At 43.2% G+C, this 20090-nt stretch overlaps 1 protein-coding gene across 6 annotated transcripts in view; it reads left to right on the top strand.

The window, feature by feature from the left end:
- LOC115148905 (ubiquitin carboxyl-terminal hydrolase 25) overlaps window positions 1–20090 on the top strand; it is a 45717-nt gene that overhangs the window by 6674 nt on the left and 18953 nt on the right. For 3 of the 6 annotated variants that reach the window (XM_029691205.1, XM_029691203.1, XM_029691207.1), the window contains exons 3-10: window positions 678–879; window positions 2393–2516; window positions 2739–2901; window positions 3542–3628; window positions 5159–5296; window positions 7667–7743; window positions 8039–8112; window positions 9773–9927. In XM_029691205.1, coding sequence (XP_029547065.1) covers window positions 678–879; window positions 2393–2516; window positions 2739–2901; window positions 3542–3628; window positions 5159–5296; window positions 7667–7743; window positions 8039–8112; window positions 9773–9927 — 1020 coding nt within the window. The remainder of the gene's footprint in view (window positions 1–677; window positions 880–2392; window positions 2517–2738; window positions 2902–3541; window positions 3629–5158; window positions 5297–7666; window positions 7744–8038; window positions 8113–9772; window positions 9928–20090) is intronic. The other 3 variants (XM_029691206.1, XM_029691208.1, XM_029691204.1) reach the window with 2 other exon arrangements.

Raw genomic sequence — 20090 nt, 5'->3', positions numbered from 1 at the left:
ATATTTTTGTTGTTATTCTGTCTCTCACTGTTCAAATAAACCTACCATTAAAATTATAGACCGATCCTTTCTTTATCAGTGGGCAAACGTACAAAATCAGCAGGGGATCAAATACTTTTTTCCCCCACTGTAAGTTTGTCTCCTGCCTTTGGGACGACTCCCCCCATTGTTAGGGCGGAGACATTCTGTACAGATCTCTGGACGGATACACTTTTACACCTGCTACCTTAGGCTAGATTGTACAGTCATTGGGCTAGATGCACACAGACCGCATAGACCGCAACGACAGGGATCGAGACAGTTTGTGAAAGTATGCCTTATCTACTTTGAAGAACTAGTAAAATGATTTAATCAGACAGCTCTGCAGCATACTTAGGCATATAGCTAAATAGGAAGACTGTACAATATGGGGAGCACATAGATACCATTATATGTTCTGGCTGACTGATACTGCCAGACCATATAGCGAATATTGATTTTCAGGAATGCATTTCAAAATGGTTTGACACAATTTGAAATGTTACCGATTTTTATGTTCGGAAATCTCCAGTGGGAGTTCTGGAAATTGCTTATTTTCACCCAGTTCATCAGCTTTATTGATCTCCCAGAATAAGTGTTGACAGTCTACATCTAAACCAGTCTCTGACAGTAGAGCTCTAACCCTGCTATCCCTGCAGGTCAGTAATGGAGACCTGGCGGAGGCGGTGGCCTTTCTGACAGAGAAGAATGCCAAGGTGCCCCAGCAGGATGAGGCTGCCTACTACCAGACCACCCAGGTGGGCAACGACAGATACATCAGCGTGGGCAGCCAGGCAGACACTAGTGAGTACTTACCTCACCCAGCACTGCCCGGGGCAGTCCCTAGCCAGGGAGTTACCAGTGAGTACCACTACCTACCTCATCTCTGGTGTGTGCATAAGAAAAAATCTGTAGACCTCAAACCCATTATATACAGTACATTCGGAAAGTATTCAGACCCCTTGACTTTTTCCACATTTTCTTATGTTACAGCCTTATTCTTAAATGGATTAAATACCTGTCTCGGCGCTCTGCGGACAATTCCTTCGACCTCATGGCTTGGTTTTGACATGCACTGTCAACTCTGGGACTTATATAGACCGTTTTGTGCCTGTCCAAATCATGTCCAATCAATTGAATTGTAGAAACCACTCAAGCATGATCAATGGAAACAGGATGCATCTGAGCTCAATTTCGAGTCTCCTAGCAAAGGGTCTAAATACTTATGTAAATAAGGCAATTTGTGTGTGTGCAACCATTTATTAAAAACCTGTTTTCACTGTGTTTTTATGGGGTATTGTGATGTTTGATGAGGAAACATTTATTTAATACATTTTATAATAAGGCTGTAACGTAACAAAATGTGGAAAAAGTCAAGGGTTCTGAATACTTTCTGAATGCACTGTATGTGAATGAATAACATTACTGTCTCCCCTAATTATATTTTATCATATTTTGCAAATCGTTCCCATTTAGTTTCGTATTGAAGCTCGAAGTAAGCATTTAGCATTGTATAAAGATCTGTGGGATGGCTCTTAGTAGGATGCCTCCTGGTTCTCATGTGAGACAAGGAGTTACTTTGTTGAAATTAAGAGATGTCATCTCTGTGGAATTTTCTGAGATGGGCATGAGAAGTCCTGCCTTTACTGCAGAGGTATATCCTTCTCCGTTCGGGAACACCGGAGAACACCATATGCTGATATGCCCCTTTTGACTTTCATGCAGGAATGGCCTGATTTAATGAACTTACTCACTCCTTTGGATATGTGTCAAATAAGGAAAACAACCTATAACAGGGGTGACAAACTCCTTCCACGGAGGGCAGAGTGTCTGCAGGTTTTTGTTTTTTCTTTCAGTTAATAGCTAGACAACCATGTGAGCGGAGTTCCTTACTAATTAGTGACCTTAATTCATCAATCGAGTACGAGGGTGGAGCAAAAACCAGCAGACACTCGGCCCTCCGTGGAATGAGTTTGACACATGACCTATAATTTAACCCAGTCAATAGAACTGAGAAAACCTTTTGCTCTATTTACTATTCTGATGATGACTCACCTTAGTCTTTTTATAGGTTTGTCTAATATTATAGGCTACTGCACCAAATTTTAAGCTCTCCTCTTCTCTTTGTGGTCTTTTAAGCTGGGATAAAAAAGGATATTGTCTGTCTGCCCTTTCCTCTCAGTCTGTCTGTGAAACACCGCAGCATGACTGGGATTATAAAATCAGTAGGGGTTGGATTTTAACTTGGAGTACTTAACTTTAAGTGTAAATCGTAAATTGTTGTCAGTGGAAGATTGGTGTGAAAAACTTGAGTTATGTTATGAAGAAGGTCTAAGTAATGTAAGTAAGGAGTTGTACGTATGTGTTGTTTTAGACGTGATTGACCTGACTGGTGATGATAAGGATGACCTTCAGAGGGCTATCGCTCTCAGCCTGGAGGAGTCCAGCCGGGCCTTCAGGGAGACGGGCATCACCGACGAGGAGCAAGCCATCAGCAGGTACACCACCGTCACACCATCAGCTGGGCTGAGGGGAGAGGAGGAGCGTTCAGGGAGTGTTTGAGTGGAAAAATGTCAACGATCTGCGCATTTGAGGGGATCAGGCTGAGCAAGTAGCTGAGCAGTTTCGCTAATATGCTTTATTGACGTTGTTAGGGCTTTGAAATAATAAAATATCCTTTTGATGAAAGTGTTTTCTTTAACTTGTTGTACTCTTTGCAGAGTTCTGGAGGCCAGCATAGCGGAGAACAAGGCAAGCCTGAAGCGGACACACACGGAGGTGTGGAGTGACTCGCCCAACCCTCACGACAGGAAAAGGATGGAGAACTGCCCCGTCGGGCTCAAGAACGTGGGCAACACCTGCTGGTTCAGCGCCGTCATCCAGGTGGGGATAAACACACACCTTCCATTTTGACTCTGCTAAACATCCTATATCAATGTAATGTATTCAATATAGGCCTTGACCCTCATCCTCTTATGGCATAGATGTAGAGCTCTTTCTAGAGAGACTTGGAAAGACTAGCCCTCCCCATCATAAGGTATGGATTACGTTGTTAATGTATAGACCCCCTGGTAGAGGGTAAAGTGAGCTGACATATTCTGAATGAACACTGGATGGTCCCTGTCTGCCTGTGTGTAATGGGACTCCTTAAGGAGACAGCAGTCACACATTTCAGTTCGGTCTCTAACCGCAATTAGAGATTCAATGAAAGCAGGTGATAAAATGAAGTGACAACTTCACTAATCATTCTCCTTTACTAATTATTTAATCCTTTTATCAAAAGGTATGGAAGTTTGGTTCGTAACTTCGAACTCTAACATTCTTCTGTAATCCATCATACCCATACAGCATTCCAGCTAGCAGCAACAGTGTAATAACATCCATAGTAAAACAGCTGTTGACTACCTCACTGTACAGCAACATGCATGACCTCTTTTGATAGTGCACAAATGTTTAGTGCTGGTTCAAAGCTAAATTAAAGTTATTCAAGAAAGCTGACTGGTTTCTATCTGTTTGTTTCTAGTCTCTGTTCAACCTGCTGGAGTTCCAGAGGCTGGTGCTGCATTACTCCCCTCCTGCCAGAGTCCAGGACCTGCCTCGCAACCAGAAGGTGAACCACCTATCGTCCTCCACTCACCCAGACAACTCATATCAACTCTCAGCAGTGAAGCTTAGGTCAAATCCCCCGGACCAATACGCTACAGAGATGGTGGCACTGAAAAACTCCCCTTCTGTTAGGAACATATGTTAAACCCTATAGGCGATAGCTGGGGAAAGGTCCGGTTAGCTCTCTCCTGACTTTGAGATCCATGGCCCTCAGCTGGACAGCTATCATTCCTGTTAGCCTCTGAGCTGGGCAGTGGCCATCTGAAGAGAGGCTCGACTCTCTGGGTTGCAAAATCAATACCCTCACTGTGCAACATCTCTATTTGGTTGCAGCATGTGATCTGATTTCCCCTCAGGTTCCAGTGGTTCACGCTCCCCCTGACTGCTCTGTCTATTTAGCACCCCCCCCCCTTCTCTCTCTGCAGCAGCTGCAGTCTTTTCCTCATTGGTTTCCACAACTGCGATCTTATCTGCACAGCACGTTCCTCCCACCCGCTTCCCATGGAGCACTCCATTGGGTTAATGGTTAGCGCACATCCGCTAATCTGGGATAAGCCTCTGCTGCTGTTGCCATATAGCGACAGTCTAAACAGTTTGCGCATTATGCCCGAAATCTTGATGTTTTTGTTCGTCTCGGTCTTCGGGCAGGTTTTTTTTTCAGCTGTTCGTGCAATAATTTTTTCTTAAGGCAAGTCAAAGTTCAGTAACCAAAGTCTACCCACCTTCGTCGGTGATTGGTCAACAGTACTACTCCTAGTAGGAGTGGAACATGAAGTGTTTGTTTTCATTCAAAGAGAGAAGACTAGTTTTCCTGCACATTTTTTGACTTGAGAAATTTGGACTATTTTGAGGAAGAGTTTCTGGCTATGTTGTTGCTACGGCGTCTCGAGGGGCAAATGGTAATATTGCCCCTTTTTTACCGTTTTTCGACAGAAGGGCTCCCATCCTCAGACCTTTTAGGGCTTAGACCCTAACCTGTCATCAATAGCTGCAACCCTCGAGTACCGAGCACCTAGTTTTCTTTTAATCTGCTCTTTTCTGTCAACAAGGTTCGACTTCGAAGCAAGGCTTTGCTCTTTGCTTTTAACACCTACCATAGGCTTAGTGTGTAATTTATAACTCATTGATTCATTGCCAGTAGTTGTGGTGCAGCCATCCAGTCAGTGTCCTACTGTATATAGAGCAGTGGAGGACATCCTCTGGTTGTCACATCTCACATCAGCACCAGCTCAGATTTACTGGGTCAGCTAAGCATCGCTAGGATCCAACAGAAAAACACATTCCCTCACATAAACTGGGGACATACCCGTTCTTCATATTTTGATAGGCACACTACCACCATCATAAAGCACTGAATGTGAAAATATTATAATAGTATTACTTCTCAATGCAGTCTCTACGATCTGAAAAATTGTTAACATTAAAACTCTGGAATATGACTGTGATTTGGAAACCATTATTCCCTTACTCTAGAAGGCGAGTTGTCATGGTAACTAACGCCCCTGTGTGTGTTGTTCCTGTTGTCGTTCCTTAGGAGCACAGGAACCTGCCCTTCATGCAGGAGCTGAGGAACCTTTTCTCACTCATGGTGGGTTCTAAGAGGAAGTACGTAGACCCATCGCGCGCCGTTGAGATCCTCAAGGACGCCTTCAAGTCCAGCGAGTCTCAGCAGGTAAACCTCCTAGTTATCACTCTACCCTTCAAATGTATTTATAATGCCTTTTTTACATAAACAGTTGTCACAAAGTGCTTTACAGTAACCCAACCTAGACCCCTCAAAAAGCAAGCAACAGCACAGTGGCAAGGCAAGACAAAATTATTTATGAAGCCAGCTATGCCATCCATAGTCATCCAGACATCTGGTGTGATCAAATTCAGTGTATTATTTGATCCAGCAAGTGTAGCTATGGGGTACATGGACAGGGCTACAGGGGCATGCTGTAAAATAAATGTCTGACTGCAGCAAATGCTCTTATTGAGCAATCAATTTGAATGTGGTTATTCTACTCCAGTAGAACAATGTCTAATGTACACTACATTACCAAAAGTATGTGGACACCTGCTCTTCGAACATCTCATTCCAAAATCATGGGCATTAACATGGAGTTTGTCCCTCTTTTGCTGCTATAATGTTCCACTAGTTGTTGAAATATTGCTGTGGGGACTTGCTTCCATCCAACCACGAGCAGTTGGAGTTCCAATTCATCCCAAAGGTGTTCAATGGGGGTTGAGGTCAAGGCTCTGTGCAGGCCAGCAAAGTTCTTCCACACCGATCTCGACAAACCATTGGACTTCGCTTTGTGCAGGGGGCCATTGTCATACTGAAACAGGAAAGAGCCTTCCCCAAACTGTTGCCACAAAGTTGGAAACACAGAATTGTCTAGAATGTCATTGTATGCTGTAGCATTAAGATTTCCCTTAATTGGAACTAAGGGGCCTATCCTGAAACCATGAAAATAAAAAAATAAACTGATCATTATTCCTCCATCAAAATTTACTATTGGCACTATGCATTGGTGCAGGTTCTCCTGGGATCCACCAAACCCAGATTCGTCTATCGGACTGCCCTATGGTGAAGTGTGATTGATCACTCCAGAGAATGCGCTTCCGCTGCTCCAGAGTCCAATGGCGGCGAGCTTTACACCACTCCAGCCAACGCTTGGCATTGCGCATAGTTATCTTAGGCAGCTGCTCGGTCATGGAAACCCATTTCATGAAGCTACTGACGAACAGTTCTTGTGCTGACGTTGCTTCCAGAGGCAGTTTGGAACTCGGTAGTGAGTGTGGTTGCGACACACTTCAGCACTCGGCGGTCCCGTTCTGTGAGCTTGTGTGGCCTACCACTTCGCGACTGAGACGTTGTTGCTCCTAGACGTTTCCACTTCACAATAACAGCACTTACAGTTGACCGGGGCAGCTCTAGCAGGGCAGAAATCTGACTAACTAAATTGTTGGAAAGGTGGCATTCTATGACCGTGCCATGTTGAATGTCACTGAGCTCTTCAGAAAGGCCATTCTACTGCCATTTGTTTGTCTTTTGTAAAAACAAAAGTGCTTTTTTTATACACCTGTCAGCAAAGGGTGTGGCTGAAATAGCCAAATCTACTAATTTGAAGGGGTGTCCACTTACTTTGTGTATATAGTGTATATCAGATATGTATGTCTTTTTTTTTTTTAAGCGACCAAGATACCATTGTTTTGTCAGTTGGTAAATACATGATTTAGAATTCTCTCCTACCTTCCCATTGTCCCTTGTCTCTTTGGCAGAGGACCGACCCCTCCCTTAACTATTTGGCTGAGTCAGCAAGGGTAAAAAGGCCCAGTGAAACAGCGGAAGTTGGAACACCAGGCCCTCCCCTGACACCATCAACCACGCTTGTCTATAATGTTAATCCCTAGACCACGATGAGCTCCTTTATGCTAATATGCTGTAATGTAATGGTAATATGACACAGTCCCTAAACTGTTCAGTGTCTGCCCCCCAAAACCTGATAATGCTGAGCTAATGTTTCTGTTAAGGTCCTGTGAGGTCGGCGCCTGACCACTGTACTCATCAGTAATGTCTGTAGTCCGCTCTGCTCTTGCCCCTTCGTGTGTCTGGGGTTAGAGAAGCGTTGACCCCAATACAGACGTCCATTGCGCCCTCTGAAAGGATCCTCTGGGCTGTTGGTTGCTTTTGAGGCCTAACAATTACATTTGACCCAACTGGGGGAATATAAATTGACTTTAGCAATTTACGAGTCCCTCAGTATAATCCCACTTACCTCCTTTCCATGTTTAAACCTTGGCTAACTTCTCTAGGTCTAGGAGTTCTAGGCCTATTATATTCTACAGTGATTTTAAGTGATTGGACCTGTGCTGCTGGGTATAGTTGGAGCCTGTGTAAACTCTTCACTACTGACAGTTGCCCTTAAAGCATTGTTCTAATTGTCCGGTCTCTCTATGTTGTGCCCTGAAAGCAGCTTTCTAATTGGTTTGTCTTTGTGTGCTGCTTGTAAGTAGTGTTGTAATTGGTCTGTTTCTCTCTGTGTTCCCGGAACAGCAGGATGTCAGTGAGTTTACACACAAGCTGTTGGACTGGTTGGAGGATGCCTTCCAGATGAAGGCAGAGGAGGACAGGTATGGAAAAACACCTCGCTAATGTCACACACATGATATGTCTATAAAAGCACATGAAACACACACTGTGATTAATCCTCCTAGGGGACAATGGGACACATGCCCTCTCTGTGTTTTCATACAGTATGTACCGTAGTGAATTTAGTAAGCATTTTATGAAGGTACCTGTGCAAAAGGGGCTAGGATCATTGTTCACATAGCTTAGAGGCCTAAACATCCTCTTCCACGTGTGTGTGCATGCGTGCTGACACCCCAATGAGTGTGTGTTTTGATTCTGACCTCTTTCCGTTCCCAGAGAGGGCGAGAAGCCAAAGAACCCAATGGTTGAGCTGTTCTATGGCCGCTTCCAGGCTGTGGGGGTTCTGGAAGGTAAGAGAGGGAAGCAAACATGTTAGAACGCCCCTGGTGTAGGAGGATAGATGATTGGAGAGTGATAGAGAGACGAGGCTCAGCCGTCTGTAGCAGTAGCAGCAATGAGAGAGGGAAAGGTAGTGAAAGGTGACCTTGTTTTAAAGATGCACTCTCAAACATTTGTATAATTTCAGCCAGTAGTTTTGAAAGTGGTACTCACGAGCCCTGTTTTTGTGTACTATGTCATTAAATTGTGTACTAGGTCATCCATTTCGTATGATATGTTCGTCCTTTTTTTGTGCAATTCGTATGATTTATATTGCGAATCCAAATCCACCTAGAGAGGTGTGTTTTTTTTGCATTGGAGGCATCTCAATCCACTGCATCCGCCGCCAGTGTCGCACTTCCGCATCTGTGGTGGAGGGTGGCAGAGCTAGAGCGGTGTTTGTCAGACCATGCAATGTCCCAGAAATCGGTCTTCTCACGAAAATGTCTGTAGCGTCCGAACAGTTTGACCTACAAACTGTTATGACCACTCTCACGAACACGATACTGTTCTCACACAAGTGTCACAAGAATCGTCTGAAGGTAACCGGTACAAGTTTAACATTTTTTATGGAAGTATGAAGGTAGTTTTGTGCCTACCCCAAAAAAAGGGGTTAAATATCTCCTAGATATAGGACAGACACTTCAAACCTTGTTTCTTAGAATTTATTTTTTGACTGTCCTTTTTGCCTTTTAGGAATGTGTTATATATATTTTTTTGTATATGTAAAGGGCTCCTAAAATTCAAAATCAAATAGCTAAATGATCCATCTTAACACAATTCCATATGTCAGCTTAGCCCCCCCAACATCTTAGACTGTAAAGAAATATGTTACGAATTTGTTGTGCTTAAGATCCAAGAGGTCATCTTTAATGAGATGTGGCACATGTAAAAGTACCGGGGCTGCAGAGCATTGATCCTGGAGGACCTTGACGTCTGATTGACATTGTGCTTATTATGCATGACAATACTGGCTCAGAACCGCCGGATACAAAGCTGGGGCAGCTTCTGCTCTTCTTATGACCTTAATGCCTCATTTGCATGTCCGCTAGCTTTCCTTCTCCACTCCCTGGGTTCTGTTTTTTTTTTCCCTGGTCAGTCAGCACTCAGGTGCTGTAGTCAGTGCAGTGAGTCGGCTGAGGCTCTGCAAATGCAGAAAGCTGTGCTGTATTTAGTCAGTTAGTGGATGTGATGGCCACATCTGGGTTCAAATGTTATTTGTCTTCTTTGTTTGGTTGAGCTTACCTGGCGCAATGGACCAATGGAAAAGGTATAAACCCTGCCCATCTGGCATCCCAGGCAGGCTCAATCAAATGCTTTAAGTATTTGAAACGAAACAAATCCTATTTGAAACCAGACCTGGCTGATAAATTACTTTGAATTGGGTCTCTCCTCTCTCTCACACGCCTGGACCACTTTCTCCCTAGCCTCCCCATATGGCACGTGCTCGCAAGCAAGCTCGGGCTAGGCCTTGGGACCGCACCTCGGAGGAGTAGTACTGCATAATCGGGTTCAACTGCCTCTACCAAATCCCAGTGCTTCTTTAATTAGTTGTTGGTTATGGCCACAACTGTTAGTGTGAGGTACATAAATGTAATTTACATTTCTGTGCTCCTGTTCCCTTCCTCACAGGAAAGAAGTTTGAGAACACAGAGATGTTCGGGCAGTACCCTCTGCAGGTGAATGGCTTTAAGGACCTGCACGAGTGTTTAGAGGCAGCCATGATCGAGGGGGAGATCGAGTCCCTACACTCATCTGCAGAGAACTCTGCCAAGTCTGGACAGGAGGTCAGTGCTGCTGCTCACTGAGACACACCAACAACAACTGACAGTGGAGTTTGGCATTTTAACCGTAATAGATGTGTAATATGGAAAATGAAACTCAAAAACATCTTCCAAATCTATGGTTATTCACACAAAATGTACAGGCAAAAAGGAAGTACCATTACGCTACTGTTCAACTACCAAATGTTATCAGTAGCCCACTAAACTGTGATTGCTGATCCTGAACACTGGGGCCCCTCAGGGGTGTGTACTTAGTCTTCTCCTGTACTCCCTGTTCACCCACGACTGCGTGGCCAAACACGACTCCAACACCATCATTAAGTTTGCTAACGATACAACAGTGGTAGGCCTGATCATCGACAACGATGAGACAGCCGAACAGGCCCCAATTAACATCGACGGGGCTTTAGTGGAGTGGGCCGAGAGTTTGAAGTTCATTGGTGTCCAAATCACCAACGAACTATCATGTTCCAAACACACCAAGACTGTTGTGAAGAGGGCTCGACAACACCTTTTCCCCCTCAGGAGACTGAAAAGATTTGGCATTGGTCCCCAGATCCTCATAAAGTTCTACAGCTACGCCATTGAGAGCATCCTGACCGGTTGCATCACCGCCTGATATGGCAACTGCTCGGCCTCTGACCGTAAGGCGCTACAGAGGGTAGTGTGTACGGCCAGTACATCACTGGGGCCAAGCTTCCTGCCATCCAGGACCTATATAATAGGCGGTGTCAGAGGAAAGCCCAAAAAACTGTCAGAGACTCCAGTCACAGACAGTTTTCTCTGCTACCGCACGGCAAGCGGTACCGGAGCACCAAGTCTAGGACCAAAAGGCTCCTTAACAGCTTCTACCCCCAAGCCATAAGACTGCTGAACAATTAATGAAATGGCCACTGGACTATTTACATTGACACCCCCCCCCCCTTTGTTTTGTACACTGCTGCTACTCGCTGTTTATTATCTACAGTTGGAATCGGAAGTTTACATACACTTAGGTTGGAGTCATTAAAACTCGTTTTTCAACCACTCCACAAATTTCTTGTTAACAAACTATAGTTTTGGCAAGTCGGTTAGGACATCTACTTTGTGTATGACACAAGTAATTTTTCCAACTATTGTTTACAGACAGATTATTTCACTTATAATTCACTGCATCACATTTCTAGTGGGCCACAAGTTTACATACACTAAGTTGACTGTGCCTTTAACCAGCTTGGAAAGTTCCAGAAAATGATGGCATGGCTTTAGAAGCTTCTGATAGGCTAATTGACATAATTTGAGTCAATTGGAGGTGTACCTGTGGATGTATTTCAAGGCCTACCTTCAAACTCAGTGCCTCTTTGCTTGACATCATGGGAAAATCAAAATAAATCCGCAAAGACCTCAGAAAAAAATTGTAGACCTCCACAAGTCCGGTTCATCATTGGTAGCAATTTCCAAACGCCTGAAGGTACCACGTTCATTTGTACAAACAATTGCACGCAAGTATAAACACCATGGGACCACGCAGCCATCATACCGCTCAGGAAGGAGATGCATTCTGTCTCCTAGAGATTAATGTACTTTGGTGCGAAAAGTACAAATCTATCCCAGAACAACAACAAAGGACCTTGTGAAGATGCTGGAGGAAACAGGCACAAAAGTATCTATATCCACTAAAACGAGTCCTATATCGACATAACCTGAAAGGCCGCTCAGCAAGGAAGAAGCCACTGCTCCAAAATCGACATAAAAAAGCCAGACTACGGTTTGCAATTGCACATGGGGACAAAGATCGTACTTTTTGGAGAAATGTCCTCTGGTCTGATGAAACTAAAACAGAACTGTTTGGCCATAATGACCATCGATATGTTTGGAGGGAAAAGGGGGAGGCTTGCAAGCCAAAGAACACCATCCCAACAGTGAAGCATGGAGGTGGCAGCTTCATGTTGTGGGGGTGCTTTGCTGCAGGAGGGACTGGTGCACTTCACAAAATACATTTTCTTACCTCATGATGCCATGTATGTGGATATATTGAAGCAACATCTCAAGACATCAGTCAGGAAGTTAACGCTTGGTCACAAATGGGTCTTCCAAATGGACAATGACCCCAAGCATACTTCCAAAGTTGTGGCAAAATGGCTTAAGGACAACAAAGTTAAGGTATTGGAGTGGCCATCACAAAGCCCTGACCTCAATCCCATAGAAAATTTGTGGGCAGAACTGAAAACTTGTGCGAGCAAGGAGGCCTACAAACCTGACTCGGTTACACGAGCTCTGTCAGGAGGAATGGGCCAAACTTCACCCAACTTATTGTGGGAAGCTTGTGGAAGGCTACCCTTAAACGTTTGACCCAAGTTAAACAATTTAAAGGCAATGCTACCAAATACTAATTGAGTGTATGTAAACTTCTGACTCACTGGGAATGTGATGAAATAAATAAAAGCTGAATTAAATCACTCTACTATTATTCTGACATTTCACATTCTTAAAATAATGTGGTGATCCTAACTGACCTAAGACTGGGGAATTTTTACTAGGATTAAATGTCAAGAATTGTGAAACTGAGTTGAAATGTATTTGGCTAAGGTGTATGTAAACTTCCGACTTCAACTGTATGCATAGTCACTTCATCCCTACCTACATGTACAAATTACCTCGACTAACCTGTACCCCCGCACATTGACTCGGTACCGGTACCCCCTGTATATTGCCTCGTTATTGTTATTTTGTGTTACTTTTTAGTTTATTTGGTAAATATATTCTTAACTCTTCTTGAACTCCACTGTTGGTTAAGGGCTTGTAAGTAAGCATTTCATGGTGATGCCTGCACTTGTTGTATTTGGCACATGTGACAAATACAATTTGATTTAAAACAGCCCATCTAGGCCTACTTTAAAAATTGACGGGCACTTGAATAATTCCGGAGATTCAGTGGGGGACCGACTGACTCCCACAGCGTTGGCCTAGCCTGTGACATTTGACTTTTGCTATGACCCTGCTAGCCTGGCGTTGACCCCTGGCCGGGGTTAGCCTTGCCTCAGCCTTGGTCGCCAGCCCCACGTCACAGCAGCTGTGACTAGCTAATTACTTGTCCCCCTCACATCACAGATGGACCTGGAACTGTGCCCTCTTTACTGGACCCAGTATGCGAAACATTAAGAACACCTTCCTAATAGTGAGTTGCCCTCAACAGCCTCAATTCGTCGTTGACTGGATTTCTTTTGGATGGTGGACCATTGTTGATACACACAGGAAACTGTTGAGTGTGAAAAACCCAGCAGTGTTGCAGTTCTTGACACACTCAAATCAGTGCGCCTGACACCTACTACCATACCATGTTCAAAGGCACTTAAATGTTGTCTTGTCCATTCACACTCTGAATGGCACACACGCACACAATCCATGGCTGTGTTTCAAACTCAAAGTAGACAGCCCTCTGCCCTAAACCCTCAGCCCTTGAATGTCGTTTTACATCGTCACGTCCGAGTGTACCGTAAATGTCCCTTGCCCAAGCGAGGGAGAGTGATGATCGGAGAGGCAAGGTCCTTGTTGCAAATCTTGAAGTTGAGCTTAAAAATAACCAACCTAAAGCTATTAATGTACCTAGTAAGCTAACATAGCTAGGTAGCCCTCCTGTCAGGTAGCTAGCTACAGTTACCCATAGCTGGCTAGCTAGTTTAATACTTTAGTGATATTTATTCCAATACATTTCAGAATTGCAAAAAATGCTTATGAATCTAGCAACGTTTTATTGACTCCTCACTATGAGACTAAGCCAATTTGCCAAATAAATAATATATAAACTCAGCAAAAGAAGAAACGTCCTCTCACTATCAACTGCGTTTGTTTTCAGCAAACTTAGCATGTTGAATCTTATGTTCATACAAATATTTACACAACTGAGACAAAAACTGAACAAGTTCCACAGACGTGACTAACAAAAATGTAATAATGTGTCCCTGAACGAAGGGGGGGTCAAAATCAAAAGTAACAGTCGGTATCTGGTGTGGCCACCAGCTGCATTAAGTACTGCAGTGCATCTCCTCCTCATGGACTGCTCACCAGGTTTTCCAGTTCTTGCTGTGAGATGTTCCACCAAGGTACCTGCAATTTCTGGGGGGAATGGCCCTAGCCCTCTGATCCAACAGGTCCCAGACGTGCTCAATGGGATTGAGATCCGGGCTCTTCGCTGGCCATGGCAGAACACTGACATTCCTGTCTTGCAGGAAATCATGCTCAGAATGAGCAGTATGGCTGGTGGCATTGTCATGTCAGGATGAGCCTGCAGGAAGGGTACCACATGAGGGAGGAGGATGTCTTCCCTGTAACGCACAGCGTTGAGATTGCCTACAATGACAACAAGCTCAGTCCGATGATGCTGTGACACACCGCCCCAGACCATGACGGACCCTCCACCTCCAAATCGATCCTGCTCCAGAGTACAGGCCTCGATGTAACGCTCATTCCTTTGACGATAAACGCAAATCTGACCATCATCCCCGGTGTGACAAAACCGCGACTCGTCAGTGAAGAGCACTATTTGCCAGTCCTGTCTGGTCCAGCGACGGTGGGTTTGTGCCCATAGGCGACGTTGTTGCCGGTGATGTCTGGTGAGGACCTGCCTTACAACAGGCCTGCAAGCACTCAGTCCAGCCTCTCTCAGCCTATCGAGGACAGTCTGAGCACTGATGGAGGGATTGTGCGTTCCTGGTGTAACTCGGGCAGTTGTTGTTGCCATCCTGTATCTGTCCCGCAGGTGTGATGTTCGGATGTACTGATCCTGTGCAGGTGGTGTTACATGTGGTCTGCCACTGCGAGGACGATCAGCTGTCCATCCTGTCTCCCTGTAGCGCTGTCTTAGGGGTCTCACGGTACGGACATTGCAATTTATTGCCCTGGCCACGTGCAGTCCTCATGCCTCCTTGCAGCATGCCTAAGGCACGTTCACGCAGATGAGCAGGGACCTTGGGCATCTTTCGTTTGTTGTTTTTCAGAGTCAGTAGAAAGGCCTCTTTAGTGTCCAAAGTTTTCATAACTGTGACCTTAATTGCCTACCGTCTGTAATAGAGGTCGACCGATTATGATTTTTCAACACCGATACTGATTATTGGATGACCAGAAAAAGCCGATGCCGATTAATCGTCTGATTTTTATTATTTAAAAAAAAAAATGTTTATTGTTTTAATTTTTTTTGTTTGTAATAATGACAATTACAACAATACTGAATGAACACTTATTTTAACTTTAATATAATACATCAATCAATTTAGCCTCAAATAAATAATGAAACATGTTCAATTTGGTTTAAATAATGCAAAAACAAAGTGTTGGAGAAGAAAGTAAAAGTGCAATATGCGCCATGTAAAAAAAGCTAACGTTTTAAGTTCCTTGCTCAGAACATATGAAAGCTGGTGGTTTCTTTTAACATGAGTCTTCAATATTCCCAGGTAAGATGTTTTAGGTTGTAGTTATTATAGGACTATTTCTCTCTCTACGATTTGTATTTCATATACCTTTGACTATTGGATGTTCTTATAGGCACTTTAGTATTGCCAGTGTAACAGTATAGCTTCCGTCCCTCTCCTCGCTTCTACCTGGGCTCAAACCAGGAACACATCGACAACAGCCACCCTTGAAGCAGCGTTACCCATCCACAGCAATGGAAACAACTACTCCAAGTCTCAGAGCGAGTGACGTTTGAAACGCTATTAGTGCGCACCCGGCTAACTAGCTAGCCATTTCACATCGGTTACACCAGCCTCATCTTGGGAGTTGATAGGCTTGAAGTCATAAACAGCGCAATGCATTGCGAAGGGCTGCTGGCAAAACGAACAAAAGTGCTGTTTTGAATGAATGCTTACGAGCCTGCTGCTGCCTACCATCGCTCAGTCAGACTGCTCTATCAAATCAGACTTAATTTTAACATAATAACACACAGAAATATGAGCCTTAGTTTCCGGATTCGACCATATTAATGACCTATCATCTCGAAAACAAAACTTTTTTCCTGTCAGTGAAATACGGAACTGTTCCGTATTTTATCTAACGGGTGGCATCCCTAAGTCTAAATATTGCTGTTACATTGCACAACCTTCAATGTTATGTCATAATTACGTAAAATTCTGGCAAATTAGTTCGCAACGAGCCAGGCGGCCCAAACTGTTGCATACACCCTGACTCTGCTTGCAATGAACGCAAAATGACACAATTTCACCTGGTTAATATTGCCTGCTAACGTGGATTTCTTTTAGCTAAATATGCAGGTTTAAAAAATATATACTTCTGTGTACTGATTTTAAGAAAGGCATTGATGGTTAGGTACAGTCGTGCAACGATTGTACTTTTTTTCGCAAATGCGCTTTTGTTAAATCATCCCCGTTTGGCGAAGTCGGCTGTCTTTGTTAGGAAGAAATAGTCTTCACAGTTCGCAACGTGCCAGGCGGCCCAAACTGCTGCATATACCCTGACTCTGTTTGCAAGAGAAGTGACACATTTTCCCTAGTTAAAAGAAATTCATGTTAGCAGGCAATATTAACTGAATATGCAGGTTTAAAAATATATACTTGTGTATTGATTTTAAGAAAGGCATTGACGTTTATGGTTGGAGCAACGTGTACCTAAGCGATTATATGCAACGCAGGACAGGCTAGATAACTACACATGGTTGATGATATTACTAGTTTAACTAGTGATTATGATTGATTGTTTTTTATAAGATACGTTTAATGCTAGCTAGCAACTTACCTTGACTTCTTACTGCATTTGCGTAACAGGCAGGCTCCTCGTGGCGTGCAATGTAAAGCAGGTGGTTAGAGCGTTGGACTAGTTAACCGTAAGGTTGCAAGATTGAATCCCCGAGCTGACAAGGTAAAAATCTGTCGTTCTGCCCCTGAACAAGGCAGTTAACCCACCGTTCCTAGGCCGTCATTGAAAATAAGAATGTGTTCTTAACTGATTTGCCTAATTAAATAAATGTCTAAAAAAGAAACTTTTAAAAAAATTGGCCAAATCGGCATACCAAAAATACCGATTTCCGATTTGTTATGAAAACTTGAAATCGGCCCTAATTAATCGGCCATTCCGATTAATCGGTCGACCTCTAGTCTGTAAGCTGTTAGTGTCTTAACGACTGTTACACAGGTGCATGTTCATTAATTGTTTATGGTTCATTGAACAAGCATGGGAACAGTGTTTAAACCCTTTACAATAAAGATCTGTGAAGTTAATTTGTAAAAATCCATCTTTGAAAGACAGGGTTCTAAAAAAGGACTTATTTTTTTTGCTGAGTTTATATACGGACTGACGCTCAAATTTGTTGCTAACCCTCCACAAAAAACAAAGAATGCACAATTTTCTGTTAAATTGTTTTTTCCATATTAAATAGATATCAGACTTTGCTGTTGATTTTATTTTTTTATTCAACATGATATTGTAAATAATAAAACAAATGAAAATGGCATGGACAAAAATAATGGGAATCTTAACCTAATATTTTGTTGCACAACCTTTAGAGGCAATCACTTCAAACATTTTCTGTTGCTCTCAATGAGACTTCTGCAACTGTTAACAGATAGTTTTGCCCACTCTTCCTGAGAGAACTGCCCCAGCTGTCTCAGGTTTGATGGGTGCCTTCTCCAGACGGCAAGTTTCAGCTCTTTCCATAGATGTTCGATAGGATTCAGATCAGGACTCATAGAAGGCCACTTCAGAATAGTCCAATGTTTTGTTCTTATCCATTCTTGGGTGCGTTTAGCTGTGCGTTTTGGGTCATTATCTGTTGGAGGACCCATGACCTGCTACTGAGACAAAGCTTTCTGACACTGGGCAGTACGTTTCGCTCCAGAATGCCTTGGTAGTCTTGAGATTTCATTGTGCCCTGCAAAGATTCATGGCACCCTGTGCCAGGCGCAGCAAAGCAGCCCCAAAACATAACTCAGCCTCCTCCATGTTTCACTGTAGGTATGGTGTTCTTTTCTTTGAAATCTACATTTTTTTCGTCTGTGAACATAGAGCTGATGTGACTTGCCAAAAAGCTCCAATTTTGACTCATCTGTCCAAAGGACATTCTCCCAGAAGGATTGTGGCTTGTCAATATGCATTCTAGCAAATTCCAGTCTGCCTTTTTTATGTTTTTCTTTCAAAATTGGAGTCCTGGGTCTTCTTCCATGGAGCCCACTTTCGCTCAAAAAGTGGCAGATGGTGCAATCAGAAACTGACATACCTTCACCTTGGAGTTCAGCTTGTATCTCATTGGCAGTTATCATTAGTTCTTTTTCTACCATCCTTCTGTTCGATGGGGTCGATTTCCCTCTTGTGGCCGCGCCCAAGGAGGTTGGCTAAAGTTCCATGAACCTTAAACTTGTTAATAATATTTGTAACTGTTGTCACAGGAACATCAAGCTGCTTGGAGATGGTCTTGTAGCCTTTACCTTTACCATGCTTGTCTATTTTCTTTCTGATCTCCTCAGACAAATCTCTCCTTTGCTTTCTCTGGTCCATGTTCAGTGTGGTGCACACAATGATACCAAACAGCACAGTGACTACTTTACTCCATTTAAATAGGCTGAATGACTGATTACAAGATTGGAGACGTGTGATGCTAATTAAATAAACTAATTAGTTTGAAATATCACTAATCCAATTATTTATTATCTTTTCTAAGGGGTACCAACATGTGTCCAGGCCATTTTGGAATATCTTTGTAAAATAAGCAATAATTCATCTCTTTTCACAGCTTCTTTGCTTTGTTCTTTGACATACCAAAGGCATGCAAGTATACATGATAAAATAGCTTTAAATTTCATTGCTTTTCAGGAGGAATTAAACATTATTTCAATGAGCTGTAAGGGTACCAACAAGTAAGTGTGTGTGTCTTAGGGATGCACGATATATCGGTGAACATATCGGACGATATTAGCTAAAAATGCCAACATCAGTATCGGCCCGATGTCAAAGCTACCGTGCATACGTATATAACGTAGGTACAGGACGTGAAGACGCCACAATAAATGTTGCGCTACACGTGCAACACAGCATTCTAACCTAGCCCACAATGTCTGCTATGTGGATCGAGCAGTCAACAAGTTGAGCAGTCCTAAGGCGAAATCCATTAAAGCCAAGATAATGGAATTCATTGCCCTTGACAATCAACCGTTCTCTATCCTGGGTGATGTTGGCTTTCGCCGACTGGTCGAGCACCGGTACACACTACCAAGTGTGCTATTTTTTCCGATGATGTTGCCTTACCGGAGTTGCACAGTAATAGCTTCATGACATACATACTATGGAACTCTGTTTGGGTCTTTTTGCGTGTCAAAAAAGATACAGTAGCACTGTCAAAGCTGTACAAAAAAAGTCTGCAAACACCGGCCACGAATGATGTGTTTACAATACCGCGTTGGTAATAAAGCATAATTTGTTCGACACCCCCCCTTAATTTCTGGGGTAGCTAGCTTTAACTTGGTACCTAGCTAGCACCAATACAACCAGCCTGAAAACAAAAACAATGACCAGTAAACACTGCAGTCATTTTCATTATTCTTAGCAATGATTTAGGAATCCTTGTAAGTATTAGCTAGGTAGCCACTTGTTGTTCGCCTATTGAAATTGAACTTCAATTCATGAAAAATAAATAGCTAGCCAGCTACTTAACCCTGTTGCCCAAAGTTAACGTTATAAGAAGCCAGCTAGCTTCATCTGGCTAGTGAAGCTCGACCAGGCCGGATTATGTGTTGTGAAGCTAGCCACAATAAGGATTCGGCACAATAGTGGAATTTGCAGTTTGCCTTCAAAATAAAAGTATGTCATTGACAGTGATGCAAATTAATACAAATAGTAGAATTATGCCATACTTTTATTTTGAAGGCTAAGCGCAAAGTCAAATATTGTGGCTAATCTTTATTGTGGCTGGCTTCACATAGATGTGTCCGACCACCATTAATCAAATAAGAACTGTCTTATAAATTAGGGTTATTTTAGATGACACCTAATGAAACATTGTCATTTTGCTATGTTTTTGGGGAAGAACTACATAGTTTGCATCCATGAGCTAGCTAGCTTTTTTTATGACCAGCACTGTAGGTGCACAAGACAACTTCACCAGCGTCATAGCATACGTTTCGATGAATCGTTGTGACATAAAATACGTGTGATAGTGTAATCAATGTGTTATAATTACATAAATG

This window comes from Salmo trutta, chromosome 15 (assembly GCF_901001165.1).
Source record: "Salmo trutta chromosome 15, fSalTru1.1, whole genome shotgun sequence".
Taxonomy (NCBI): Eukaryota; Metazoa; Chordata; class Actinopteri; order Salmoniformes; family Salmonidae; genus Salmo; species Salmo trutta.
Note: the sequence above shows the minus strand (reverse complement) of the source record. Positions and strands in the feature narration are given on the sequence as shown.